The 27,806-nt window shown below is 41.8% G+C and overlaps 1 protein-coding gene across 1 annotated transcript in view; it reads right to left on the bottom strand.

Annotated features, from left to right (window-relative positions):
* Positions 1 to 27,806, bottom strand: part of TBCK (TBC1 domain containing kinase) — a 307,224-nt gene that overhangs the window by 75,349 nt on the left and 204,069 nt on the right. The window contains exon 23 of the mRNA XM_056566040.1: positions 20,274 to 20,449. Coding sequence (XP_056422015.1) covers positions 20,274 to 20,449 — 176 coding nt within the window. The remainder of the gene's footprint in view (positions 1 to 20,273; positions 20,450 to 27,806) is intronic.

The following is a 27,806-nucleotide window of genomic DNA, read 5'->3' as shown; positions in this document are numbered from 1 at the left end:
GGGGTAACGTAGGCAGCGCTAGGAGCCTAGCGTTAGCCCTACGCTATTTGCATAGTACTGCGCATGCGCAGTACTACGTTAGCTGCGCGCGAGGCTTTTAAATCTGTTCCCGTACCCTGAGCGCTGACAGGGACGGGGAACAGAGCCGCGCTCGGCATTCTTGTGACACCGCTAGTGGGCACAGGGACCCCGCTCGGGATGCCGCGATAATAAAAAAAAAAAAAATACCGTGATATTCATTTTAGGCCATACCGCCCAGCACTAAGGGGGGGGGGGGGGGGGTGGACATGGATGACAGGGAGGGGTGGACATGGGTGACGGGGGGGGGGGGGGGGTAGAGGGTGGACCTGGGTGACGGTGGTGGTAGGTGGAAAGGGTACAGTACCTTAAGCAAGCCATCCCACGCAGCTTGCAGGTCCACAGCAGGCAAGGGTGTCTGGCGCAGATGAAGCTCATTCCGCCCCAGGGCACCATTTTTGGCTCACTGTGCCGCAAGGTAGAGGGGGACACAGGGGGGTGGGGGGCGCAGTGGGACACAGGGGGGTTGGGACACAGGGGGACATGAGGGAGGGGGACGCAGGGGGACGCTGTGTGCGCAGGTAGGCTTCCCTTCCCCCCTGCGCCGCCAGTCATAAGCGCGCAGGCCGGGGCGAGATATTTAAAAAAAAAAAATAAATCACAGCAAAATCCTGCGGCACCGCGGTTGGGAATCACTGCTATAGGGCGTCCGGGCGGGTTCATCAGAGACTTGTGTATTTTTGGAAGGATATAAATCATAGCAGTTACTGGATACTTGATAATCAAAAACTGTCTAAGATCTTCATCAATTACGGTAAGTTCTCAGAAAATGCATTTTCCACAATATTTGTTAACTTCAACATTATCTCCCTTTTTGGATCAAATTCAAGTTTCTTGTAAGTATGCTCATCAGATAATTGTCTCAAAACCTCTCGCCTATAGTCGGATGTGTTCATAACCACGAGACAATGACAGTTCATTTGTAAACAGGGACCCAAGAAGAAAACATAATACAGTGGTAAATATTTCATCTTATGACTATCTGATGTTGAAAAATCTTTATTGTTCAAAGGCTTATCTTATTGCCCCTCTTCCATGCCTGATTGGCTTGAGTTAGAGGGGGATTTACAAGCATTTTTCAGGAGAATCAAATTGAAAATTTAGTTTGATAAACAAGATAATGTTTTACAGCCAAATGCACAAACTAGCAGTATGAGTAAGCTTTGTTTAAAAATTTTTGATTTGTACAACAAGAGTTAATTCAACCCAGTAATAACTTCACGTGCTTTTGAATCTTTCATGATTGTAGTCAGACAAGATGTTGAAAAATTAAAAGAAGGTGGTCTAGGGGGTAGATCTCCCCAACACAATTTATCGAGAGAGGAAAAACAGGCCTTGAACAGATTGGCTCGTAACCGTGACCTCACCATCAAGTCGGCTGACAAAGGTGGTGGGGTCGTGGTTATGAACACATCCGACTATAGGCGGGAGGTTTTGAGACAATTTTCAGAGGAGCATACTTACAAGAAACTTGCATTTGATCCAAAAAGGGAGATAATGTCAAAGTTAACAAATATCGTGGAAAATGCATTTTCTGCGAACTTAATTGATGAAGATCTGAGACTGTTTTTGATCATCAAGTATCCAGTAACTCCTATGATTAATATCCTTCCAAAAATACACAAGTCTCTGATGAACCCACCCGGACGCCTTATAGTGTCCGGGCGTAATGCTCTTTTGAGCAATGCGTCCATTTTTTTGGATAAGATATTGAGACCCTTTGTGTTTCAAACTGCATCATATATTCAAGAGTCCAATGATTTTCTATTGAAAATCTAAAAACACTCAGATCTCAGAGCATACACTACTGGTATCTTTTGATATAGTCGGCTTATATACTTCTATCAGTCATGATAGAGGTATAGCTGCTGTGGCTATGACGTTAGCTACTTCAGATTTCCCCATGGCAGCCCGAGAATTTATGTTACAATTATTGGAACTTATTTTGACTAATTATTTTGTTTTTGAAGATGTTTTTTATTTACAGTTAATTGGGACCGGTATGGGGATTAATGTAGCCCCTATGTACGCTAATTTATTTGTCGCGGCACTGGAGGAGGATGTTGTCTATCAATCCCACCATTTCAGACAATGTCTGGGATGGTGGAGATTTATCAACGACATCTTTTTCCTGTGGGATGGCTCCTTGCGGGAGCTATCTGCATTCTATGAATTTTTGAATAACATTGACCCTAATATCCAATTTACCATGACCCAATTTGCTGAGAGTGTCAGCTTTCTAGATGTACTAATGACCAAAGTGGGTAATCTATTGGACACTCAATTATATGTTAAACCAACAGATAAGAATACACTATTACACTATAATAGCAACCACCCTAGAAGGATGGTGAATGCATTATCATATAGTCAAATGTTGTGAATTAGAAGAGTGGTGGATAATGATGAGATCATGAAAGTAACCCTAGATAAAATGTCTTCCAATTTTCGCAAAAGAGGGTATCCACAGGAAATTATTAACACACATAGAACCAGGGCTGTGGAGTCTGAGTCGGACGAAATTTTGGGTACCTGGAGTCGGAGTCGGCAAACAATGCACCGACTCCGACTAAATTTAGATTGGAGTAAAAAAAAAAAGCAAGTTTAAATGTCCCAATTCACAAAAAGTTATAATCAATGAATTCTCTACTGTAAGAATAAAGACCAATGCATGCAGTGCCTCACATAACCGCAAAAAGGAACACGTTAAGTGACCGTGAAGAAGCATGCTTTTCATGTGCTTCACTATATGGCACGCAACACACAATTAGGAGCGGCAATACTTATACTTTCCATAGTGTTGTGTTCTGCTGTTACAGGGAACCCATGGGTAACCTAGCCTCTAAATGATAAGGGATTAAGTAAATATGTTATGGAGGGTCAATAGTTCAAGACTGAAGCTGTAAACCATTGGAAAAACTGCTGCCTTTCAGCTAAGGCTATAAAAACTTGTAAACTCCGATTGTTAGCTTAAACTTTAAACATGACTATGGGATTCTACTAGGAAAATCATGATTTATAATAACTGCCCCTTCCTGGATCCTCCCACTGCCCTATCTTCAGCAGCAGATCAGCACACAAAAAGGAGAAGGCAGCAGCTTCTGCCCAACTACCTCTCTCTGCTAGAAGAGCTTAGAAGAACTTGGTGGGACAGCTTCTTGGATTCAACTGTAAGTGTTTATAAATACATTTGCATATTAATACAGAGGAGTCGGAGAGTCGGAAGTACAAAAAAACTGTGGAGTCGGAGTTGGGACATTTACAGACTCCACAGCCCTGCATAGAACTAGGATTGAGGGTGTAGATAGGGAATCCACTTTGGTCAAGTCAAAAAGAACACCAGAGAAGAGAATTCCCTTTAATTCAGCATATGGTCACCATAGTGGAGCGGTTTCCAAAATTTTGAATAAATATTGGTATATATAAAAAAAAAAATTCCTACTATTGAAGAATTCTCCAGGGGTCCTCTTATGTCATATAGGAGGGTGAGAAACTTAAAGGATCAGCTAACAAATACTCAAATGGTAACTGACAATAGAGATAGACAAACACTTCTTGCACCAAGGAAATTAGGATCTTTTCCATGTCTTTCTTGTGCCAATTGTCCATTGATGATCAGGGGGCCTCAATTTGTGCACCTGAATTCACACAGGATGTACAACTTGAGGCATTTCCTGACGTGTGACTCGACTTGGGTCATATATGTCCGTGCAAAAAGTTGTACATGGGTCAAACCACGTGAAGCTTAAAGACGAGAATAAACAACCACAGGTATAGCATTAGGAAAGGTAAAATGGATCTACCAGTATCCAAGCATTGTATATAAATGGGACATTCTGAACGTGAAATCCAATTTATGGCATTGGATCATGTACCGGTCCCTATGAGAGGGGGCGACAGGTTGGCTAAACTCAAAAAGCATTAATTATGGTGGATATTTCAGCTCAAATCGCTTCGCCCCAGTGGGCTTAATGTGGAATTTAGTATGGTGTAGCTAAATGCTTCCTTTGGAATGACAGGTATGTACTGTATTTCATACAGCGAATAACTGATACACATATGTAAATGTGTGAATTTATTTTAATTATATATATATATATATATATATATATATATATATATATATATTTATTTTTTGCCTCTAGATTTTGGAACAAGAAACAGCTATGGGAGGATAAGAACGCTACCCGCTCCGTTGTTGTTTGATATAATTTAAAAAAAATATATGTATTTTTTTCATTTTGATTACTATTCACTATTTGTATTTATTGATGGGGTTATTCACACTGATTGATTTGGTACTAGGTCATTAGTGAATTGGTGGCTGAGGGTGTACGATCCACCTACAGGAAGGCATGGATATTCGGTCTGTTATGTATTATTTCATTATATTTTTTCAATTATTTTGTCTAAGATTTATTTATTTTTTTATTTTATTATTCATCAAATATTTTATTATTTTTGGTATATTTGAGTTTATATTTATTTTGGAAGTATTTGGTGATACACAATGGGCCGCAAGGCCATTTGTAGAGTCTTTGGCAATGCTGAAGAAGCTTGCGCACCCTGAACAGTGCTGGGTGTGGGGGGTTAGGGATGACAGAGACCTCATAGTCTTGGACATCCCTGCCCATGATGATGCTGGTCCCCCTGACCTGTATTTTCGGGAAGGGGTGGCCAAGTATCCCTCGGCCAAATGGGTTAGCTCTTTTGCCCCCTGTAGGGGAGTCTATAATGATTATTCACCATATCTATCATTATTTTTATTTATTTCATTTTTATCAAATTTTATTTTCATATTCATAATTTTTATTGTTATTTCATTTATTTTATTATTTAAAAAAAATTTTTGGTTCTTTCTAAACAATTTTACATTTTCTTATTTGTTATCATTTTTGTTGTTATTTTGTAGTTTTTCTAATAATTTTCTTTGTTATTTAACATTTTTTATTTTATTTTCATTTTATTTACTTATTTTTTTTTGGCGGTTATATCTATAGACTTTTCATGTTTTCCCGTGATGGGATACAGTTACCCAGCCACCAATAGCCTTTGTCTTTATCCAAATTAATTCAAATTATGATATACTATATTCTGTAACAATACCGCACTAGTGTGATCAATGGTAATCTATAGTGTCTGCCATCGTGTCGGCGGTTGCCTGGTTACAGAGTCCGGTGGCCAGGGGGTGGGTCACATGGCCGCGGCTCCCGTGTTTCCCTGTAGTTGTACGGGTGTTATCGCGTGAGCTACAGAGGTCATGTGATACACCATGGTCAGGTGAGCGGCCCAGGCGGCCGCATGTACGCAAGCACAGTAGCAATTGCACCACGCTATCAGCGCCATGTATACTATACAGAGCGGGTAAGCAAGGTTATTCTCCTACTATGTTTACATGTAATTAGGCAATTTTATGTATTTCATGTGTGATATATTTAATGATGATTAACTGTTACTGCAAAAATATGGTAGTTAAGATTCAAGCATTGTTAATAACACTGAAACTTATTATTACACATGGCACTGATATTATGGATGTGTGTAACACTGTGATGTAACACTGTGATGTAATATTAAATTTTTTTCTTTTTATAATAATTGTGTGATGAATTAGATGTCTTGATTTGATTGATTGTAATTGCACTTACCTGGGTATATATACCCCTTAACATGTGTGTATCACTAATCTTGAAAATGGCTCCATAGGAGCAGAAATGTTGCTTTATTAAAGATGAGAGAATAAATTCACCTTTTTGTCCTGGAGTGCTGTATCCTTGGTGTTATATATATATATATATATATACATATATACACTCACACACACTAGCTGAATACCCGGCGTTGCCCGGTTTTTCCTTCCTAATCCTTGTTAGGGAGGAAAATAAACAAAAGGTGGAAGCTTTTGACTTCATATCCCGTCTTCGTATATTGTTGTCATATCCCGACCCTATATCCCGACCTCCTATACCGACCTCCTATCTCGACCTCCTACCCCGACCACCTATCCCGTCCATCTATCCCGACCTCCTATCCCGTCCCCCTATCCCGACCTCCTACCCCGACCCGTAATATGTGTACCAGGTATTGAAATATCTCCAGTTATGTGGGAACATACATTTCCCATTGATTTGCATGGGACTTTAAACAAAAACTTTGACCCTCACAAATAAGGGTTAAATTAACTATCCTATATTTTAAGTGGACATATAAGTAACATGTAACCAAGTATTATCGAAACATCTCCAGCCGTTTGGAAGTTATGCAGTAACATATTTCCCATAGACTTGTATGGGACTTCAAACATAATGGCAAATGGGGGGTGAGTAAGGGTTAAAGGGGTATTCCAGGCAAAACCTTTTTTTATATATATCAACTGGCTCCGGAAAGTTAAACAGATTTGTAAATGACTTCTATTAAAAAAATCTTAATCCTTCCAATAGTTATTAGCTTCTGAAGTTTTCTGTCTAACTGCTCAATGATTATGTCACGTCCCGGGAGCTGTGCATGATGGGAGAATATCCCCAAAGGAACTGCACAGCTCCCGGGACGTGAGTCATCAGAGAGCAGTTAGACAGAAAACAACAACTCAATTTCAGAAGCTAATAACTATTGGAAGGATTAAGATTTTTTAATAGAAGTAATTTACAAATCTGTTTAACTTTCCGGAGCCAGTTGATATATAAAAAAAAGTTTTGGCCTGGAATACCCCTTTAAATCACCAATCCTATGTTTGGTGTTGACATATAAGTAACATGTGTGCAAAGTTTCATGTTAATATCTTTAGCCGTTTGGGCGTGATGCTGGAACATACACACACCCACATACACACCCACACATACATACACACATTGAGTTTTTATATATATATATATATATATATATATATATATATATATATATATATATATATATATATCCATATATATATCCACAAAATTCTTACAGCACTACCTCAGTTTCAGATGCCCGGTGCCAACACTCCAGACCTTACCACAGTCCAACCGAACAGAAAGACAATAGTGCAGCACTCCAAAAACGGAAAAAAAAATTATTGTCTCACATCATAACAGCAACGTTTCAGTCCCACACTGGGAACCTTTTTCAAGCTTAAAGTTAAGCTTGAAAAAGGCTCCAGTGTGGGACTGAAACGTTGCTTTTATGATGTGAGACAATAAAAAAGAGTAGTTAGGAGTAGCCGTATTAGTCCAGTGATGCAAAAAGCAAAATCATCGGTAGTTGCAGTATCTTGTAATACCTTTTTTATTGGACTAACAAGATTTTGTAGAGACAAGCTTTCTTTATCAAGTCATAAGCATTTCTGAGCTCGAGCTCAGAAATGCTTATGACTTGATAAAGGGAGGAATCCCGAAAGCTTGTCTCTACAAAATCTTGTTAGTCCAATAAAAAAGGTATTACAAGATACTGCAACTACCGAGGATTTTGCTTTAAATATATATATATATATATATATATATATATATATACTTTTTTTTTTTTTTTTTTTGAATAACATATTTCAATAATAATAATAATTTTTTTTTTATAATTAATTAAATAACACCTTTCCCCCAAAAAACTAAGGAAAAAAAAAACCAAAACAATAAAACTACAATCATTTCTGTTATTTCTACACTATCAAAAAGCTGGTGTGAAATGTTTTATGTAAACTGGACTCTCACCCCTTTGAAAATATCATGTAAAGCAGACAATATACATGGACACGCCCACTTTTAAAAAACTGACGTGAACAGTGTAAGGCTGGGTTCACACTACGTTTTCTCCCGAATGTCATTCATTTCAATGAGCCGGCCGGAGTGAAACGTTCGGTCCGGTCGGCTCATTTTTGCGCCATATGCGCTTTTACAACCGGACCTAAAACTGTGGTCAACCACGGTTTGAGGTCCGGTCGTAAAAGCGCATACGGCGCAAAAATGAGCCGACCGGACCGAACGTTTCACTCCGGCCGGCTCATTGAAATGAATGACATACGGGAGCGCATACGAAGGCATACGGGAGCGCGAGGTTTTAGCTCCCCCCTGCCGTATGCGCTCCCGTATGGGAGAAAACGTAGTGTGAACCCACCCTAACCCTCAGCACAAAGCTCTTTGAAAATGTGGTTGATACTTTTCGCGCCAAAATCTGGGTGCAAAATATATTTTTGTTTTGGTGCGAAATTCCTTTAAAATCTCCCCAATGTTTTTTAAAGAAAAAATATACACGATTGGTATCAATGCATCTGTAGCAACTCATACTATAAATCCAACATGTTATTCATCCTGCGTGGCTGACACCACTGAGCTGCACTCTGAGCTGCTGAAAATTTATGCTACGGTAATGGAAATGGCCTTCATGGTCCTGAACAACTAAATTGAGGAGTTGGTTCTGTGATATATCTTGATGCTTTGAACTTGCATTTGGAGGTTACTAACAGATCACAGTTCTATTGACTCCTTGACCTTCTGAATCTAATTGTTACTCTTGAAATAGGATATAAATTCTAAATTTTCTCAGTTTTTCTCTTCTGTTGCCACTCTCGCTCCCTTTATTATTTTACCGTAAGTTTAAAAAAAAAAAAAAAGAATTTAACCTATGTCGGTCTTTTAGTTTTAGAATTATGTAAATACTACCTATCTATTGTGAAAAACACTGCAGCTCTCCCAAAAAAAAAGAAAAAGAAAAAAAAAAGTATTCTGTATTTTAAATTAGCAACATTCTATAACAAAGATGAAAATGGTGCTATTTTTACATGGGTATGTGAACATATGTTTTTTTTTTTTTTTTTTATTATTTGGAGTGCTATGTTATTTTCCATTGTATTCTTAATGGCCAAGGATATGGATCATGAATGTTAAAATAATTTTCTATTGTCTTTTTCTGAGTGCTTCCATACTAGATCCGTGCTCCTTCAAATTCTCATAGGAGGACCTTGGCCCTTGACCGCTGAGAGTGACTCCGCCTGTAGTCTTGGCCCTGAGTGTACCGTATCCCTCAGCCTTACCACAGGCTACCTCCTAGGTTGCCTCTAGAATGTAGTTAGATACCTGCCAGTTATCCTACACAAATCTTGTGTGTGATTCCCTGGTCCCAAATTGTTTGCTCCCTGATGTGGGTCCTGGTTATCTGATCGTAATGTGTGTGGAAAGAGTGCTGTCTGGTGCCAGTCCTAATAAGAAAAACTGTGACGAGGAATAGCTGAGGTGTTTCCATGTGTAGATGGTGTAGAGATCACCGATGGTAAGAGCCAGCTAGTCCTATGAATTGGCTTTGTCTGCTGTATTATTGAGCCTGGCATTGGTATCTAGCCCCTAGACAACCTGGGGCATAAATGTATGCCCTTAAAACACCAGGGCCATGCTCTAATAAGTAGAATCTATTACATGGGGTTATATGATGTTTTGACAGGGGTATAAATGGGTAAAAAATATTTTGACAAAAATCTATAAGGTTTCTCTTCTATGTAAAACTTTTGACAGTCAAAAATTGGTTCTCCAAAGAATTTTTGTATAAAAGGTAGGGATAGAAACTAATACATACAAATACATACAAGAATAAAAAATAAAAAAATAAAAAGTGACTTTTTTGTTTGTTTTTCCCTCTTTAAGTCTGATTAGGGTGTGTGTGTGTGTGTGTGTGTGTGTGTGTGTGTGTGTGTGTGTGTGTGTGTGGGGGGGGGGGGGGCTGCCTTCAACCGTCCCCCCCCCCCCACAACACTAATTGGGTATATAACAAAATTATAATCAATGCAAAAGACAGAAAGCCGCCGACGCAGGTGGCTCGAGAATCAGACTCCAGCAATACACAGCGTACAAGTAATCAGCGTGGTGATGTGGATGTGTGTCTTGAAAGAACCCTGTGGTGCTCTCCTTCCACAGAAATAAGATAAAAGCAACGTCCACATGAAAAAAAATGAAGGGGCACTCACAGTTAATCTTCCAGCGTTGACTTTATTTCGGGGGGCACAACAGCAGAGGGATTGCCGGGCAGAACTTTAAGCCACGCAGGACCAGGTAAGGAGCATGTTGGTTATAGCTATTTCGCGCCGCTCCCAGCGCTTCTTCCAGACCACACCGCGTGGTCTGGAAGAAGTGCCGAGAGCATCGCGAAATAGCTATAACCAACATGCTCCTTACCTGGTCCTGCGTGGCTTAAAGTTCTGCCCGGTGATCCCGCTGCTGTTGTGCCCTCTGAAATAAAGTCAACGCTGGAAGATTAACTGTGAGTGCCCCTTCATTTCTTTTCATGTGGACAACAAAATTATAATGTTAACATAAGACAATTTTCTACGCAAAATAATATGGTATACCTCTAAATTACAGGCATTCAGTTACTAAATAACACCAACATGCAAGAAGTAAATATCACCATACATATTTTCATTATACTATAACTGACCAAATCAAGCATACAAGACCAATATTACCGTTATACAAGGAACAAATAATCCTGCCGCATCATGACCACTAATAATATTCCACGAAGTGACTGGAAAATCCCACTACACTGTTATTAAAGCGGTACTCCGGTGCTTAAACATCACGCGGCCCCCCGTTTGTAATCAGTGCCCGGAGCGTGTTTGCTCCGGGACTGATTACCGGCAACCGCAGGGCCGGCGGCGCGTGACGTCACACCTCCACCCCCGTGTGACGTCACGCTCCGCCCCTCAATGCAAGCCGACGGGAGGGGGCGTGATAGCTATTGCGCCCCCTCCCGTCGGCTTGCATTGAGGGGCGGAGCGTGACGTCACACGGGGGCGGAGGCGGTCGACCATAATCAGACCCGGAGCGAACACGCTCCGGGCACTGATTGCAAACGAGGGGCCGCGTGCATGATCACGGGGGTCCCCAGCGGCGGGACTCCCGTGATCAGGCATCTTGTCCCCTATCCTATGGATAGGGGATAAGATGTTTAAGCACCGGAGTACCCCTTTAAATAAAGTCTACTATAGACAGATGAATATATCCCCATACACTGACCATACAGTGGTAGATACCAGCAATTCACAAATAGTTAAAAAATATGATGTCCAGGAAGATGACATACTGTAGGTAAAATAAATAGTCAGGTGTCCATGTACTTTTGGTCATATAGAGATGTAACCAGCTCCATCTTGATCACTGGTGCATTCAGATATTGAACTGCACTCCTGAGATAATTTATACTAATATTATACAAACCTTATTTTAAGCTTTCTCCCCAATTACTGGCCTTATCTTGATCTCTTGTGCATTAGGATATCCTAACACAACACATTCAAAATAACCATGGCTACTTCTGTATATGTAGGCAACAGGAGTAGAGAGAGGTAGATAGTGATAGACAGATATACTATATAATAGGGGGATATTTATCAAAACATGTGTAGAGGAAGAGGGGTGCAGTTGCCCACAACAACCAATCAGATTGCTTCTTTCATTTTTCACAGGCCTCTTTGAAAATGAAAGAAGCAAGCTAATTGGTAGCTATGGGTAACTACACCACTCTTCCTCTGCACAGGTTTTGATAAATCTCCCCCATATATGTCTCTCTATTTTATCTGCTCTTGAAAATGACACATGACATTTATTTTAAACTAAACTAAACAAAATGTAAAGGCAGAACAGCTACCACTCACTTTAAATCAGAAGGCATTGCAAAGCTCCGAGTAAAACCAGAATTATGTCTTCTGTAAAACCACAATTATTTACTGCTGCAACATAACTGCTGCTTATGTTTGAAAATACCATAAGAACCACCAAGGCAGCAAGCAGCTTGTCGAATACAATTATAAAATTGTATATTAGGTATAAAATTCATAAAACTACATAGTAATAGAATCCCACGCTAATAGTGTATAGAATGCCAAGATTGAGCTGGGACTCCCCCTTAGAAGTTTAATCATTGCTCTGCTTTGTTTGCTGGCAGATATAATTGCTTATGGAAGCACGGTCAGTCTTTGATGTTTTAAGGGAAAAAATATATAAATTAACTAAAACTAGTAGCCCAGAACTGTAGGAGGAGGCTATGGGAGCTTGGCATAAGATTAATAAAAACATTCAATGTAGAGCATTCATTTAGGCTTTCAAAAAAGAAAATAATAAAATACTAAGCACAGGCATCACATACTGCCTTGACTCCTCAGCCAGTCAGGAGTCTGAGCCCACTTGCCAAAGTCAAGTCCACAGACTCACAAAAGTTACTTCTGAAATATGCTTTCAGTAAAAATTCCCAAAAATGTATAGAAAAAAAAATGTTTTGAGAAAGGTCTTATTGGACCAAGCACAATTGGTCATCAGAAATGTATTCATTATTAAAAATATTGGTGACCCCTTTTGGTGTGTTCCTTCTAATTTTCCATTTCACTATCTATATTCTGAATTAATCCTGGAATCTTTCAGTGTTCCTTCTGGCCACTAGGGCTCATAATAAGATGACATTATGGCCCAGATTTATCTAAGAATGTCTACAGTAGAGCTATTTTCCCATGTTTATTTGGGTGATGGGTTTGACTAGCGTGCATCTTATTTATCAAGGAGGTGCAGCAGGATGATGAATTTTGTGCAGCTCTTGTGTGGTGGGAAAATCTCTACCACATACACTTTTTCTAGACACTTGTGAGGGAGGGAAGTACCGTATATTCTGGCGTATAAGACGACTTTTTAACCCTGACTTTTTTTCGGAAAAGTCGGGAGTCGTCTTATACACCGGGTATTGGGGTCCGGGATAGGAAAACTTATGACTATCTGCGCGGGCCGGCTCCTGTGTGCGGGGGCCGGCCAGAGCAAATAAAAACGAATTACTGATACTAAAAACCAGGGTGTCTCCAGCTGTTGTGAAACTACAACTCCCAGCATGCCCGGACAGCCTTTGCCGGTCCGGGCATGCTGGTAGTTGTAGTTACACAACAGCTGGAGGCACCCTGGTTTTTAGTATCATGGGAGCAGATAATCATAGCTTTTCCTATGCCGGACATCCCTGTGTCCCGAAAGATCTTTTCGGGACATAGGGATGTCTGCCAGTCACTCACAATTCCCCGACCGGCGCGCGTCCTCCTGCGGTCCTCCTCCGCTTCTCCACCTCTATGGCTGTACGCATGGGACGTCAGTGACGTCCTCCTGCGACCATAGAGATGCAGGAGGATCAGGAGGACCACATGACCATCACAGGAGGACGCACGCCGGCCAGGGCCTGGTGAGTGACCGGCGTCATCTTCTTCAGTGATTCTTCAGGCCCGGGACTGCTGCTATGGTCCATAGCAGTAGATGGTGCCCCCGGGCCGGAGGATCGGTAATCAGAACACTGTGGGGGCAGTACAGACATACAGCCTCCAGCCATACATTGTGTGGGGGGGGAACTGTTGACCTAATGTGGGGGAACTACTGACCTAATGGGGGGGGAGCTGCCTACTATTGTGGGGGAACTGCTGACCTAATGTGGGGGAGCTGCCTACTATTGTGGGGGAACTGCTGACCTAATATGGGGGAGCATCCTACTAATGTGGGGGAACTGCTGACCTAATGTGGGGGGGAACTGCTGACCTAATGTGGGGGGAGCTGCCTACTATTGTGGGGGAACTGCTGACCTAATGTGGGGGAGCTGCCTACTATTGTGGGGGAACTGCTGACCTAATGTGGGGGAGCTGCCTACTAATGTGGGGGAACTGCTGACCTAATGTGGGGGAGCTGCCTACTATTGTGGGGGAACTGCCGACCTAATGTGGGGGAACTGCCGACCTAATGTGGGGAAACTACAACCTAATATGGGGAACTACAACCTAATGTGGGGGAACTGCAACCTAATGTGGGGGAACTGCCTACTAATGTGAGGGAGTTGGCAACCTAATGTGGGGGAACTGCCAACCTAATGTGGGGGAACTGCCAACCTAATATGGGGGAACTGCAACCTAATGTGGGGGAACTGCCTACTAATGTGAGGGAGTTGGCAACCTAATGTGGGGGAACTGCCAACCTAATGTGGGGGAACTGCCAACCTAATATGGGGGAACTGCCAACCTAATGTGGGGGAACATGCTGCCTACCTAATATGGGGGGAACTATACTGCCTACCTGATGTGGGGGGAACTATACTGCCTACCTGATGTGGGGGGAACTATACTGCCTACCTGATGTGGGGGGAACTACAAGGTACTCTACATCGCAGGTAGAAGAGGTAGTCTTATACGGCGAGTATATCCCAAACTCTATATTTTAACTGTAAAAGTTGGGGGTCGTCTTATACGCCGGCATATACGGTAGACACTTTCCCGGGTCCATAATTTGAAAGGTTAGGTGTTTTTATTTACTTTCACAGAGCTGCCTGGACATTTTTACTGGCATTTTAGATGCTACAAGCAAATTTGATTGCGGTGTCTAAGGCGTCAAAGCCGGGCATCACCGTGATCGGTGATGTCTGGCATTAGAGATGGGTCCTGGTGGCAGACAGCCACCAGGACCACCCAGCTATGACCTGCACTCAGCTCCTGAGCACTTGTCATAGAAGGGGAGTGGGACGCTGTCGTCCACAAGAGGTTAAAGGTTGAACTGCGGAAGGTAGAAGTGATTCTCATGCCTACTGGTAGGTGGTGTAGCTTTGTGCCTTAAAAAGTACCTTTGCGCACAAAATAGCAAATGATAAATACGTGACCACTGAATGGTCAAAAAGAAAAAGTTCTACGGGTAGGCAAAAAGAGTGAAACTATCTATAGCAAAAGGCGCATAAAAGTCGCTAAATATGCTGCTTGCGCCTGAACTGCGCCTGAACATAGACATAAAAAGCAATGATAAATCTTCCCCTGTATAGGCGATTTATTCTGTAACTTGTACATTATTGTACATAATTCTACAAATTGTTTTGGAGAATTCAGGTGCATGGCAATGTAGAGCAGATTTTATCAGAATTTGTGGTAAAATCCTGACAGAATCCTTAACATGTTCTGGTTCACGAACAAAACAAGAAAATGTGCAGCTCACACTAGCTGAATGGACAGAAAGAGCCAATACCGAGGTTAACCCTATTGCACACTACCCTTTATGCAGATAGTTACACATGTAAACTCAAGCAAGAATATAAACAGTCCTGCAAGGTATGGCTCTGGATATGGCGATTAACCCCTTCATGACCCAGCTATTTTTTTTCTGGCTCATGTTTTCTTCCTCCATGCCTTCTAAGACCCATAACTTTTTAATTTTTCGACTGACAAAGTTGTATTAGGGCTTTTTTTCTGTGTGACGAGTTGGACTATCAACTGATACACTTCAGTTTATCATACAATGTATTACAAAGCCATAAAAAAATATATGCAGGGTAAAATTAAAAAACAAATATGAATTCGCACAATTTTGTAAGGCAATATTTTTATGGGGAGTTCAAAATACTGTAAATCTGACATTTCATCTTTATTCAGTACGCTTCCAATGATACCAAACTTGAATAATTTATGTTTCATTTTATGGTAAAAAAAAAAAAAAAAATGTTCACTACCCTGTTCTGACCCCTATAACTTTTTCATTTTTTCACCTACGGAGGTATGCTAGGGTTTGTTTTTTGCACCATGAGCTGTAGTTTTCAACGGTACCACTTTTGTGTAGTTCTGGCTTTTTGATCATCTTTTTATAAAAAAAATTTGGGGATGTAATGTAACCAAAAATCAGCAATTTTGGTGTTTGGAATTTTTTTTTTGTGTTTATGTCGTTCACCGTGCAGGATCAGAAACAGAATAATTTAGTTTGGACAATTATGCACGTGGCAATACCAAATATGTGTATTATTTTGTTTGTACAGTGTTTTATTAAAAAAAATGGGAAAAGGGGGGTGATTTGAATTTTTATTACGGGAGGGATTTAAAAAAAAAAAAAATGTCAACTTTTAAACACACTTTTTGGTCCCCTAGGGGCCTATCATAAGTCATCATTAGATGGCTTACATAGATCAATGGAATGCTACTGCATTACATTGATCTATGAAACCTGGGCTTGATTGCTAAGGGCTGCCAAAGGGAGCCCTAAGCAATCACAGAGCTAGGGAAGATGCAGAGGACAAGGTACGGCCATGGGCTTTCCTAGCAAGCCGTAGCCCACCCGCAATTACATTGCAGGGGGGGGGTGCTATGGGACCACTGGACACCAGGGTATAGCGGCATTTAATGTTTAAATGCCGTGATCTGTATAGATCTTAAACAGTCATTTAACTGTACTTAAACAGTTAAATGACAGACATCGGAGCAATCTCCGATGTCCGTCATTAACGGCAGATGTCAGCTGCTGATAGCAGCGGACATCTCCCGGTCATGACGCGGACCTGACCATCGGGCTCCTGTCATGTCTGCCCACCCAACCCATGACGTACATGTATGTCATGGGTCGGGAAGGGGTTAAAGAAAAACTGTCAGCTTGCTCCCCCCCGCACTACCCAGCGGTACTGGCTGATGCAGGGGACGCTGATCAGTTTGATGCTTACTGTGCCCGGATCCGCCCAGCCAATATAATTTTTCCCTATATGCTAATGAAGTGCTAACTGGCACAGGCGGGGTAACTGGCACTCTGATGTCACCACCGGCGGCCACAGCGCTGCCCAGCTCATCAATATTCCTCCCCTCCCTCCGTCTCTCCCTCTTCATTACAGAGCGGTGAGAAGAGGGAGAGGCGGAGGGAGTACCGGTGGTTAGTGCGGGGGTAGCAAGCTGACAGTTTTCCTTTAAAAATTTGGTAAAAACATCAAATCCGTTAGTGAATGGTAGAATAAACTGTAATGCATGTCTAGGTAATACAAATGTGTTAAGTGCAGAAGAAGTATCAATTTAATCACCATATCCAGAACCATACATTGCAGGACTGTTTATATTCTTGCTTTATGTTCTAATTCACATCACTGTTATATATGCACTGTTTTTTCGAAACTGATGTTTACTGATAACTGTATTTACTGATAAGTCTGTGAGATAAATAATATACTATGCATTTTTGTGTTTGTTAGAAAGCACAAGCCCATTGCTATGGAAACCAATAAGCTAATGTTATAGAAAACCCAGCCAATGTGTGGGATCGCTGTACATTTTATGATTTAAAAAGAACATTCTGTTATTCTTGTCTTGAAGAAAGATATCTTAAGACACACAGCCGCCTATAAGAACATGCTGATTCATAAGCAATGCCATAAATATCCTAGAATTCTATCTTATCTGCACAAGTGCAAATGTCTGACATTCCACGGGTGCTTTTGGACACTTTGCCTTAGAACAGTTTCCAAATTCATCTTGGATGTTTGCGTAATACAATTTAATTGTGCAGTTTTGTGAAATCGTTTCAGGTCATTATAAAGGTGCAAGCTATTTCATCTGCAGCCAGTTCTGTGGAGCAGGAGGGTGTCCTATCTGCCGTACACAAGGAAACTCAACTGGGCACATTCCATACTGACACTTCTGCTTAAGTTCTATGATAACCTTAATGGAAATGTACACAGTATTTTACCTAAGGCTCGATGACATCACAGGAGGTCCAATAGTTTAGCCAATTATTGTCAAATATACTTGGATGTAAGAGTGGTCAAAAATCATGCATGAATTATAGTAGCTACTATACATGTTACTAACCACAGAGGTTTAAGTCTCTAAACTATTTAATATTCTCCTCAAAAATATTTTTGGAATCCATTTTGGGCACTTACAGGGGTTATCACTCGGTGTCTGACATATGCAGAATGAATGCAGAGGGGACTGCTCTCAGCAAGAGCAGCTTACATTAAGTACTTTGTTAAACTGGTTTAGGACTGAACATAAACACTCTTTGCTCTTTAGGGTTATGGTCACATGGGAACAAACTGATTTTCCACATCAATAACCATGTGGTTTCACCTAAAAAAAAACTAAACAAAAACCCTCTCACTTATTTTAGAGGGGAACTCCAGGGGGAAAAAAAATATACTAACTGCCTCTAGAAAGTTAAACAGATTTGTAAATTAATTCTATTAAAAAATCTTAATCCTTCCAGTAGTTATCAGCTGCTGAAGTTGAGTTGTTCTTTTCTGTCTGATAACAGGGCTCTGTGCTGACACCTCTGCTTGTCTCAGGAACCGTCCGAAGCATTAGAGGTTTGCTATGGGGATTTGCTCCTACTCTGGACAGTTCCTGAGACAGACAAAGGTGTCAGCAGAGAGCACTGTTGTCAGACAGAAAAGAACAACTCAAATTCAGCAGCTGATAACTACTGGAAGGATTGAGATTTTTTAATAGAAGTAATTTACAAATTTGTAACTTTCTGGAGCCAGTTGATATATTTATTTATTTATAAAAAGATTTTTCCCTGACTACCCCTTTAATGGGAGACATGACACTTTTCGGAAAATAAGTGATATGTTGCTTATTTCCATGCAGTCTTCTTCTAAATCTTCCACTAAATCAACGGGAGTCTCCCTGATGCACTGTGCGCAGCTTGGAGACAACTGCAGCGCAGGAATGGGCGAGTGTTCTGCTTGGGTGCACATTCCCTAAAGCAACTTTATATATGTAAAATAAGAACTATGAAGTTACTTATATAATTTTACACTCCACCTTCTTAGCTGTAGGGACTAGAAATGAGAATTACATTTTAGACCATTAAAATTAATTAAGGGATCATTTCCAGATTGCAATATATATATATATATATATATATATATATATATATATATATATATATATAAGAATTATGAATTCTTTATTATAGGAGATCCTGAGGCTTTCAGGTTGGCCATCACTGGTTGACTATATGCAACCTAAACAAAAAAAACAAAAAATGTATACCCTGGACTTCCTGTTTTGCTGTGATCCTTTCTAGACTTATTAATATGTTTAGATTACACGTTTAGTGTTATGTATTCTGATATGTTTCAGGAGTATTTACAATTATTGTTGCTTACAGACTACTCCTATTCTATGGGAAGTCCCAAGTCAGCTATGACCTATGCCATTCATGTCTCAGTAAGCTTTTGATATGTCATAGGGACATGTCAAAAGTTTTTATTGGTAGGGGTCTGAGTGTTCAGACCCTAACCAATTACGAGAACAAGCCTGTGAAAAGTATGCAAATAGTGCATGTCTAAGGGCCATCCACATCTCACAGACGGAGTGGGGAGAGAAGCGTCTCAGGGTCTGAGGACATGTCAATAGGTTTGTTTTAACAGGCATTAAAATCTTTTTTGAGAAACAATTGAAACTTCTGAGCTTAATACACACTTTTCTGGAAAAATGGTGGTAAACAACAACGTTTACATATTGGTAATTTTCAATTGATGCACAATATTCCTAATCTGATACACAATGCATGAAAGGAAATTTACCACAGTACACTAGAAATACACAGTGGATCATAACATTTGTAATACAGCACTAAAGATTTTTAAGATTTATCTCAAGATTACAACATGTGACCTATCCACAAAACAGTAGTTCAAAGAAGGTGACAACATTCATATGGGGTAAAAAAAAAAATAAAATAAAAAATAAAAAAAAAAATAAAAAAAAAACCTTTATTGCTTCAACGCAAATACAAACAATGTTTTATTTTTGCCATGAAGGAATAAAGATTGTTGAGATGTTTTCCCCCAAATGGATGCTGTCACTTTCCTTAACTACTATAATGGTGAAGTGTGCTGAGGGATTTCCAGCCTAGTGAGCATCCAACATGCAACTTTTATCAATGGAAGTCGTGTTGCTGTTGTTAACCCTTGGTTGTACTTCTCTACAAAAGAGGTGACAGGTGTTTGCATGGTGGAAGTTTAACCACTAAGACACCTACCAATCACGAGAATTGGGATCTCCAACACCCCTGTTGAATGAAGCAGTGCATGAGTCTGTGGGCTGCAGCTCCGTTCATTGTTTAAGGGTCTTTGGCACTGGCAGTTGGTCATACATTGTATTCTATAACATTCTATTTTGAAAAGAACAAGCTGTAACTTTTTAGTCTTATTAGGAAATTTTTTTATTATTTTTACTTAACTATAATGTAGTAATATTGTCATATATCAAAATATAATAAATATAATTAGTGTATTTAGGCACTGAAAGCATTAAAGCCTGTGCTGCACTTTTTAACGTCATGTGCACACACATTGAAGATAATTTCCACTAGTGCTTTGGCATCAATTTTACAGAATATTAGCAGAATTTAGTAGATCCCCCTTTTATATTCCGTACCACATTAATCAACATATACAACATTTCTAAAAGAGGTGTATGTTTGACTTACTAAATCAGTCTTTGAAGAATCCTGGTATTCAGTGGTGAAGCTAGCTGAAGATCTGCTCATGCCATTGCTGTCATTTGCTTGTTTTGTTGACTGAGCATGTTGCCTGTAGGTAGCACTCTTAGGAGTCCAGCAGAAGAGGTTGATTGACTCACGGACACATCGCTCTATGTCAATTTCTGTAGGCAATATATAAGTAAACAGATAACATTTTTTTTTTATGAATTACTTTTAATTCTGCTCTATTGATTTATCAGTGTATAAAATAATTATACATTTCTGCAGCAGAACAGTATGCTGCCTCTAGTCTGTTCAAATAAACACAATAAGACAAAAAATCCCACCTTGAAAGAGACTGTCTCCTCTAAAACTTCCCTACTACTTTAACCCCTTAAGGACCAAGCCCATTTTGACCTTAAGGACCAGGCCAATTTTATTTTAGCGTTTTTTGTTTTTTCCTCCTCACCTTCTAAAATCCATAACTCTTATATTTCCATCTACAGACCCATATAAGGGCTTGTTTTTTGCGTGACCAATAGTACCAATTGTGGTGAACGCAAATAACTTGTTTTTAGGGAGGAAATGTAAATGAAAACCACAATTTTGCACATTCTGGAGGGTTTTGCTTTCACACTGTACACTTTACGGTAAAAATGGCGAGTTCTTTATTCTGTGAGTCAATACGATTAAAATGATACCCATGGCTAGATACTTTTCTATTTTTGTAACATTTAAAAAAATCGCCCTAATTTGACCACCTATAACTTTTTCATTTTTCCGTATATGGGGCGGTATGAGGGCTCCTCTTTTGCGCCGTAATCTGTACTTTTTATTAATACAACATTTGCATATATAAAACTTTTAGATCACTTTTTATAACTTTTTTTGGGAATAAAATGTGACAAAAAAGCAGCATTTTTGGACTTTATTTTTTACGTTTACGCCTTTCACCGTACAGGATCATTAACATAATTTATTTTGATAGTTCGGACATTTACGCACGCGGCGATACCAAATATGTTTATTTAAAAAAAGGGACAATTAAAATTTTATTGGGGGAGGGGATTTTTCACTTTTTTTTAATACTTTTTATGTCCCCCATAAAGGACTATCAATAGCAATCAGTTTATTGCTAATACTGTTCAGTGCTATGCATAGGGCACTGCGCTGATCAGTGTTATCGGTGATCATCTGCTCTTGTCTGCTCGATCTCAGACCAGAGCAGAAGACCCTGAGGAGATGGCCTGCGGCAGGTGAGGGGACCTCCGGCCGCCATTACAGATGATCGGATCACCCGCAGCGCTGCCGCAGATGTCATGATCTGTATTGAACATGGCATCTGAGGGGTTAATGACATCCATGTGATTGCAGATGTCGGCCATTACCGGCGGCTCCTCGGGTGGGGGAAGCAGAGCTGTGCCCACGGGTCACATATCATTCATTCCCCGATGTGGGAACAGTGCGCTTTCGTGGGAGAAGCAGGGCGGCACCCACAGGTCACATATCAATCCTTCCCCTATGTGTGGGGGCGGGGGGGGGGGGGGGGAGAAGCCTAGCTGCACCTGTGGGTAGCATATCATATATTTCCCAATGTGGGGACAGTGCGCTTGCGGGGTGAAAAGCTGATATGGAGAGAAGGGGAGAGGCTGAGCTGTGCCTGCGGGTTACATATCATCTATTCCCCTACGTGGGGACAGTACACTTGCGGGGGGAGAAGCTGATATGGAGAGAAGGGGAGAAGCTTAGCTGCGCCTGTGGGTCACATATCATCTATTTCCCGATGTGGGGACAGTCCGCTTGTGGGGGGAGAAGCTGAGCTGCGCCCTCAGGGTCACATATCAATCATTCCCTTATGTGGGGACAGTGTGCTTGCGGGAGGAGAAGTTGAGCTGCGCCCACGGGTCACATATTATTTATTCCCCCGATGTGGGGACAGTGTGTCAGCCGCAGGTGCAGGGATTCTGCTTCCCGTCCCCGATTGGGGATAAGAGAACAGAAGCTGTCAGCATGTTCCCCCCGCAAGCGCTGGAGACATCCTTCCACTGTCCCCGCCTAGCACACACTGAATAAAACAGTTGCAACACAGTATAGATGGGTCACGTGCCAATCAAGCAACCTATGTAAAACAATGATATGTGCTGAGTTATCTATCACATTTGCCATCAAATCACAGAATATTTCACTACACCAGCTCTCCCCTGTAGCGGTGCATCACGATCCCTGCCCGAAGCAGGGCTGCCACGCCCTCCATACACATGGGAGAGCCGTTCGCTATCTTCAGCTCTCTCATAGAGATATTTGGAAGGGGTATTGCAGCCCCCTTGGGGCGGAGGTCGTTACACACGCTCCAGGGGATCTCCCATACAGGAGATTGTAGGGGGCCCCAGCGCTTGGAGCCCCCTGTGATCTAAAACTTATCCCCTAAGGGATAAGTTTTCATCCATGAGACTACTCCTTTATTTCACTTCTTCTCAGTTTTAGGTGTATGTTTACTCTGGATGGTTCTGGCATGCATTTTCTATTTTACAGCTAGAGCTAGTAGCAAAGACCACTATTCCGTCTAGGTGAAAATGAACGCTCCCTTTGGACAACTTATCCCAGTGGCACCCATGTTTTTAGTCTGCTAGCCTAAATTTCCAAACATGCACAAACATATATGGTATAGGGTGCTATAATGGCCATAAATATGCCAGGGAAAAAGAATCATGTTCCTACTGAAAATTTTCTATAGAAAAATGTAAGGTGGAAAATTGTAATCTGATCTTCTACCCGCCTAAAATAAAAATTGCTTAACTGTTTACTAGACATACATACATTTATTTAAATGAATTTCAAAAAATTTTGTTCCACAGAATATCACACTCTATATTTTAAATATTTAAATACTGGTTTATTAAGTACTTGACAGGGTTAAGACCATGATTAATATTTCTTTTGTTTAAAGGAAAAGCATTAAAAAAATTCTTCAGTAATTTCTGGGCTGGATTAACTTGTACAATTTGTGGCACCTAATAAGATGAATTGTTTAGCGCGAGGCATTTCTATAACAATTTGGAGCATTTTTAACCATAGTTCCAGCTGATTGTTCTTTCCGATTAAATACTAAATCAGCGTTCTTTTTCTTATATATTACAAAGTGTGCACATCAATCTATCAAAGTAAAATGGCAATATTATACTTATTTTTCCCTACGGAGAACAAAGAATAGATAGGGCAATGATTTTCTTTTTTTATCTAATATATATTTTTGCATTTTAATTTTTCTTTTTCATCAAACATTTTAACATCAGTGATAAAAATAAAATTAAAGGTGTATTTTCATCTCTTAACTTCAGCCTGTCTGCATCCACCTGAGGTAGTGGAGAAGAAGCTAAAGGGGAAAGATGTGCAATTTGTGTAGACCCACAAGTTATGTTGTTTATGTAGCTGCTCTCGGCTTCCCTTCCCAGTCTGGTACCTGCAAACAACCCCTTTTAATAGTAAAAAATAGCTATTATAGACCATAACTAAGCATTAAAGTTTACCGGTCATTAGCAAAAACTTTTTATAAAATGTAAAAAAAAATAACATTATATACATATCTCTATATATAAAAGTCAATGGGGGGGGGGAGATTTATCAAAACCTATGCAGAGGAAATCTCCCGCAATGTGTGTATATGTGTGTGTACATATGTGTGTATGTTCCAGCATCACTTCCAAACCGCTGAAGATATTTTGATAAAATTTGGTACACATATTACTTAAATGTCAACTACGAACATAAGATAGATAAATTAACCTAACCCACCCCCATTTGCGACGGTTGTTTTTTTTTTAAATTTAAAGTCCCATGCAAGTCCATGGGAAATGTATGTTCCAGCATGAATTCCAAATGGCTGGAGATATTTTGATGAATCTTAGTACACGTTACTTATTTAAGTACACATGTTACACCATTTAACCCACAGTCTTTTTATTTTCTATCCTTTTTGTGCTTTGGTCCGGCTTGCAAGTCATGCCCACTTCTACAAAACCACGTCCCCTTCTATTTTTTGGCCTCCAATCTCTTCATCACAATTCAGCCCCACCTGCCCTCATCCCTTCCATGAGGATAAGATTAAAATCAAAACCGAATGACCAGGGAATCAGAAGTTTGTCTGGCGCAGAGAGGAACCATAAGGCAGCCAAGTAAAATCAATGGATTTATTAGATGCAACGCGTTTCGCTGCGCATGCGCAGCTTCATCAGGCATGACAAGAGAAGGCTGGTAACAGATATATATACCTCCAGGAATTAACCATTAGAGTACTTTTTGAAAGAGTTGTTACATAAAATTACATATCCACATATAAATGTGACAATACATGAAAAATATATAAATAGATATAAATAAATATAAATAGGCAGACAAAAGTCACAAAAATAATAATGAAACAATAATGTAAAAACACAATGGAATCATATAAACATATATATATATATAGTATAATTATCGTATGTGGTGTGAATATACCACCACAAGCGACTCAAGCAATCACACCGCTTAGTCACCAGTGCGGCATTCAACAACGCAAGTTGGATATTATTTCAAAAAATATATATAATATAAAGAGATATGGACCTATAAGGTGCTATGTATGTTGATTCAAAGAATAAAAAATTGATTTGTATATCGCTGCAAAAAATAAAAACAAAAAATAAATAATAAACAGTGCGGTAAACCAAATCGCAACTGACCAAAAGGTGATGTATGAACACTTCTATGAGGATAAGATAGGAGGGCGGGAGATGAGGAAGGCATATGAGGTCGGGATATGAGGACAGGATAGGTGGATAGGATGAGGACGGAATATGAGGACAGGATATGAGGGCGGGATATGATGAGGGGATATGAGGTCAGCATATGAGTTCGAGATATAAGGACAGGATATGAGGTTGAAGTATAAGGACTGGATATGAGGTCGGGATATGAGGACAAGTACTTCCTCATATGTTGCTTTTTCTCCCCCACAAGGATTAGGTAGGGAAAATGGGCAACACCGGGTACTCCGCTAGTTTGTGACATACATTGGTTAAAATATGTGTATATGTTACGCCTAGCGCTCCGGGTCCCCGCTCCTCCCCGGAGCGCTCACGGCGTCTTTCTCCCTGCAGCTCCCCGGTCAGTCCCGCTGACCGGGAGCGCTGCACTGTCATGGCCGTTGGGGATGCGATTCGCACAGCGGGACGCGCCCGCTCGCGAGTCGCATCCCAGGTCACTTACCCGTTCCCGTCCCCTGCTGTCATGTGCTGGCGCGCGCGGCTCCGCTCTCTAGGGCGCGCGCGCGCCAGCTCCCTGAGACTTAAAGGGCCAGTGCACCAATGATTGGTGCCTGGCCCAATTAGCTTAATTGGCTTCCATCTGCTCCCTGCCTTTATCTGACCTCCTCCCATGCACTCCCTTGCCGGATCTTGTTGCCTTGTGCCAGTGAAAGCGTTGTGTGTGTCCAAAAGCCTGTGTACCAGTACTTCTGCTATCCACCCTGACTACGAACCTTGCCGCCTGCCCCCGACCTTCTGCTACGTCCGACCTTGCTTCTGTCTACTCCCTTGTACCGCGCCTATCTTCAGCAGCCAGAGAGGTTGAGCCGTTGCTAGTGGATACGACCTGGTCACTACCGCCGCAGCAAGTCCATCCCGCTTTGCGGCGGGCTCTGGTGAAAACCAGTAGTGACTTAGAACCGGTCCACTAGCACGGTCCACGCCAATCCCTCTCTGGCACAGAGGATACACCTCCTGCCAGCCGGCATCGTGACAGTAGATCCGGCCATGGATCCCGCTGAAGTTCCTCTGCCTGTTGTCGCCGACCTCCCCACACTGGTCGCCCAGCAAGCCCGACAGATTGCCCAACAAGATCACCAGCTGTCGTACTTGACCACCATGACTCAGCAACTCCAGTCGCAGCTACAGCAGATTCAGTCTCAGCTACAGCAGCAGCAACCATCTCCTCCGCCAGCTCCTGCACCTCTTCCGCAGCGAGTGGCCACTCCTAGCCTCCGCCTGTCCTTGCCGGACAAATTTAATGGGGACTCTAAGTTTTGCCGTGGCTTTCTTTCGCAATGTTCCCTGCATTTGGAGATGATGTCGGATCAGTTTCCTACTGAAAGGTCTAAGGTGGCTTTCGTAGTCAGCCTTCTGTCTGGAAAAGCCCTGTCATGGGCCACACCGCTCTGGGACCGCAATGACCCCGTCACTGCCTCTGTACACTCCTTCTTCTCGGAAATTCGAAGTGTCTTTGAGGAACCTGCCCGAGCCTCTTCTGCTGAGACTGCCCTGCTGAACCTGGTCCAGGGTAATTCTTCCGTTGGCGAGTACGCCATACAATTCCGTACTCTTGCTTCTGAACTATCCTGGAATAATGAGGCCCTCTGCGCGACCTTTAAAAAAGGCCTATCCAGCAACATTAAAGATGTTCTGGCCGCACGAGAAACTCCTGCTAACCTGCATGAACTCATTCATCTAGCCACTCGCATTGACATGCGTTTTTCTGAGAGACATCAAGAGCTCCGCCAGGAAAAAGACTTAGATCTCTGGACACCTCTCCCACAGTCTCCACTGCAATCTGCGCCTAGGCCTCCCGCCAAAGAAGCCATGCAAGTGGATCGGTCTCGCCTGACCCTGGAAGAGAGGAATCGCCGTAAGGAAGAGAATCTTTGTCTGTACTGTGCCAGTACCGAACATTTTTTGGTGGATTGCCCTATCCGTCCTCCACGTCTGGGAAACGCACGCTCGCACCCAGCTCTCGTGGGTGTGGCGTCTCTTGATGCTAAGTCGGCTTCTCCACGTCTCACGGTGCCTGTACGGATTTCTACTTCAGCCAGCTCTTCCCTCTCAGCCGTGGCCTGCCTGGATTCTGGTGCCTCTGGGAATTTTATTCGGGAGTCCTTGGTGAATAAATTCCGCATTCCGGTGACCCGTCTTGTCAAGCCACTCCACATTTCCGCGGTCAACGGAGCCAGGTTGGATTGCACCGTGCGTTACCGCACGGAGCCCCTCCTAATGTGCATCGGACCTCATCACGAGAAAATTGAATTTTTGGTCCTTCCCAATTGCACTTCCGAAATTCTCCTTGGACTACCCTGGCTTCTACACCATTCCCCAACCCTGGACTGGTCCACTGGGGAGATCAAGAGTTGGGGTCCCTCTTGTTCCAAGGACTGCCTTAAACCGGTTCCCAGTACTCCCTGCCGTGACCCTGTGGTTCCTCCTGTATCCGGTCCCCCTAAGGTCGTTAGGGACTCTGCCTGCCACAGAAAATGCCTCTCCCCCCCTCCCAGTCCACTCAGGCAAGCCTCGGTGCCTCCTCATGGCCCTCGTCCTGGTGTCACACTGCCCCGTGCCAGGCCTCGCCCTCTGCCCTCCCTCCCCATTCCCACTCCTGCTGTACTGCCTGCCATTGAGGAAACCATCCATTCCTTCCCGGTGTCCTCATCCCAGGGGAGGCAGTCACCGGACAAAAAAAAGGGGAGACCTAAGGGGGGGGGTACTGTTACGCCTAGCGCTCCGGGTCCCCGCT

This window comes from Hyla sarda, chromosome 1 (assembly GCF_029499605.1).
Source record: "Hyla sarda isolate aHylSar1 chromosome 1, aHylSar1.hap1, whole genome shotgun sequence".
NCBI lineage: Eukaryota > Metazoa > Chordata > Amphibia > Anura > Hylidae > Hyla > Hyla sarda.
The sequence above is the reverse complement of the archived record's forward strand: the minus strand, read 5'-3'. Positions and strand labels throughout refer to the sequence as shown.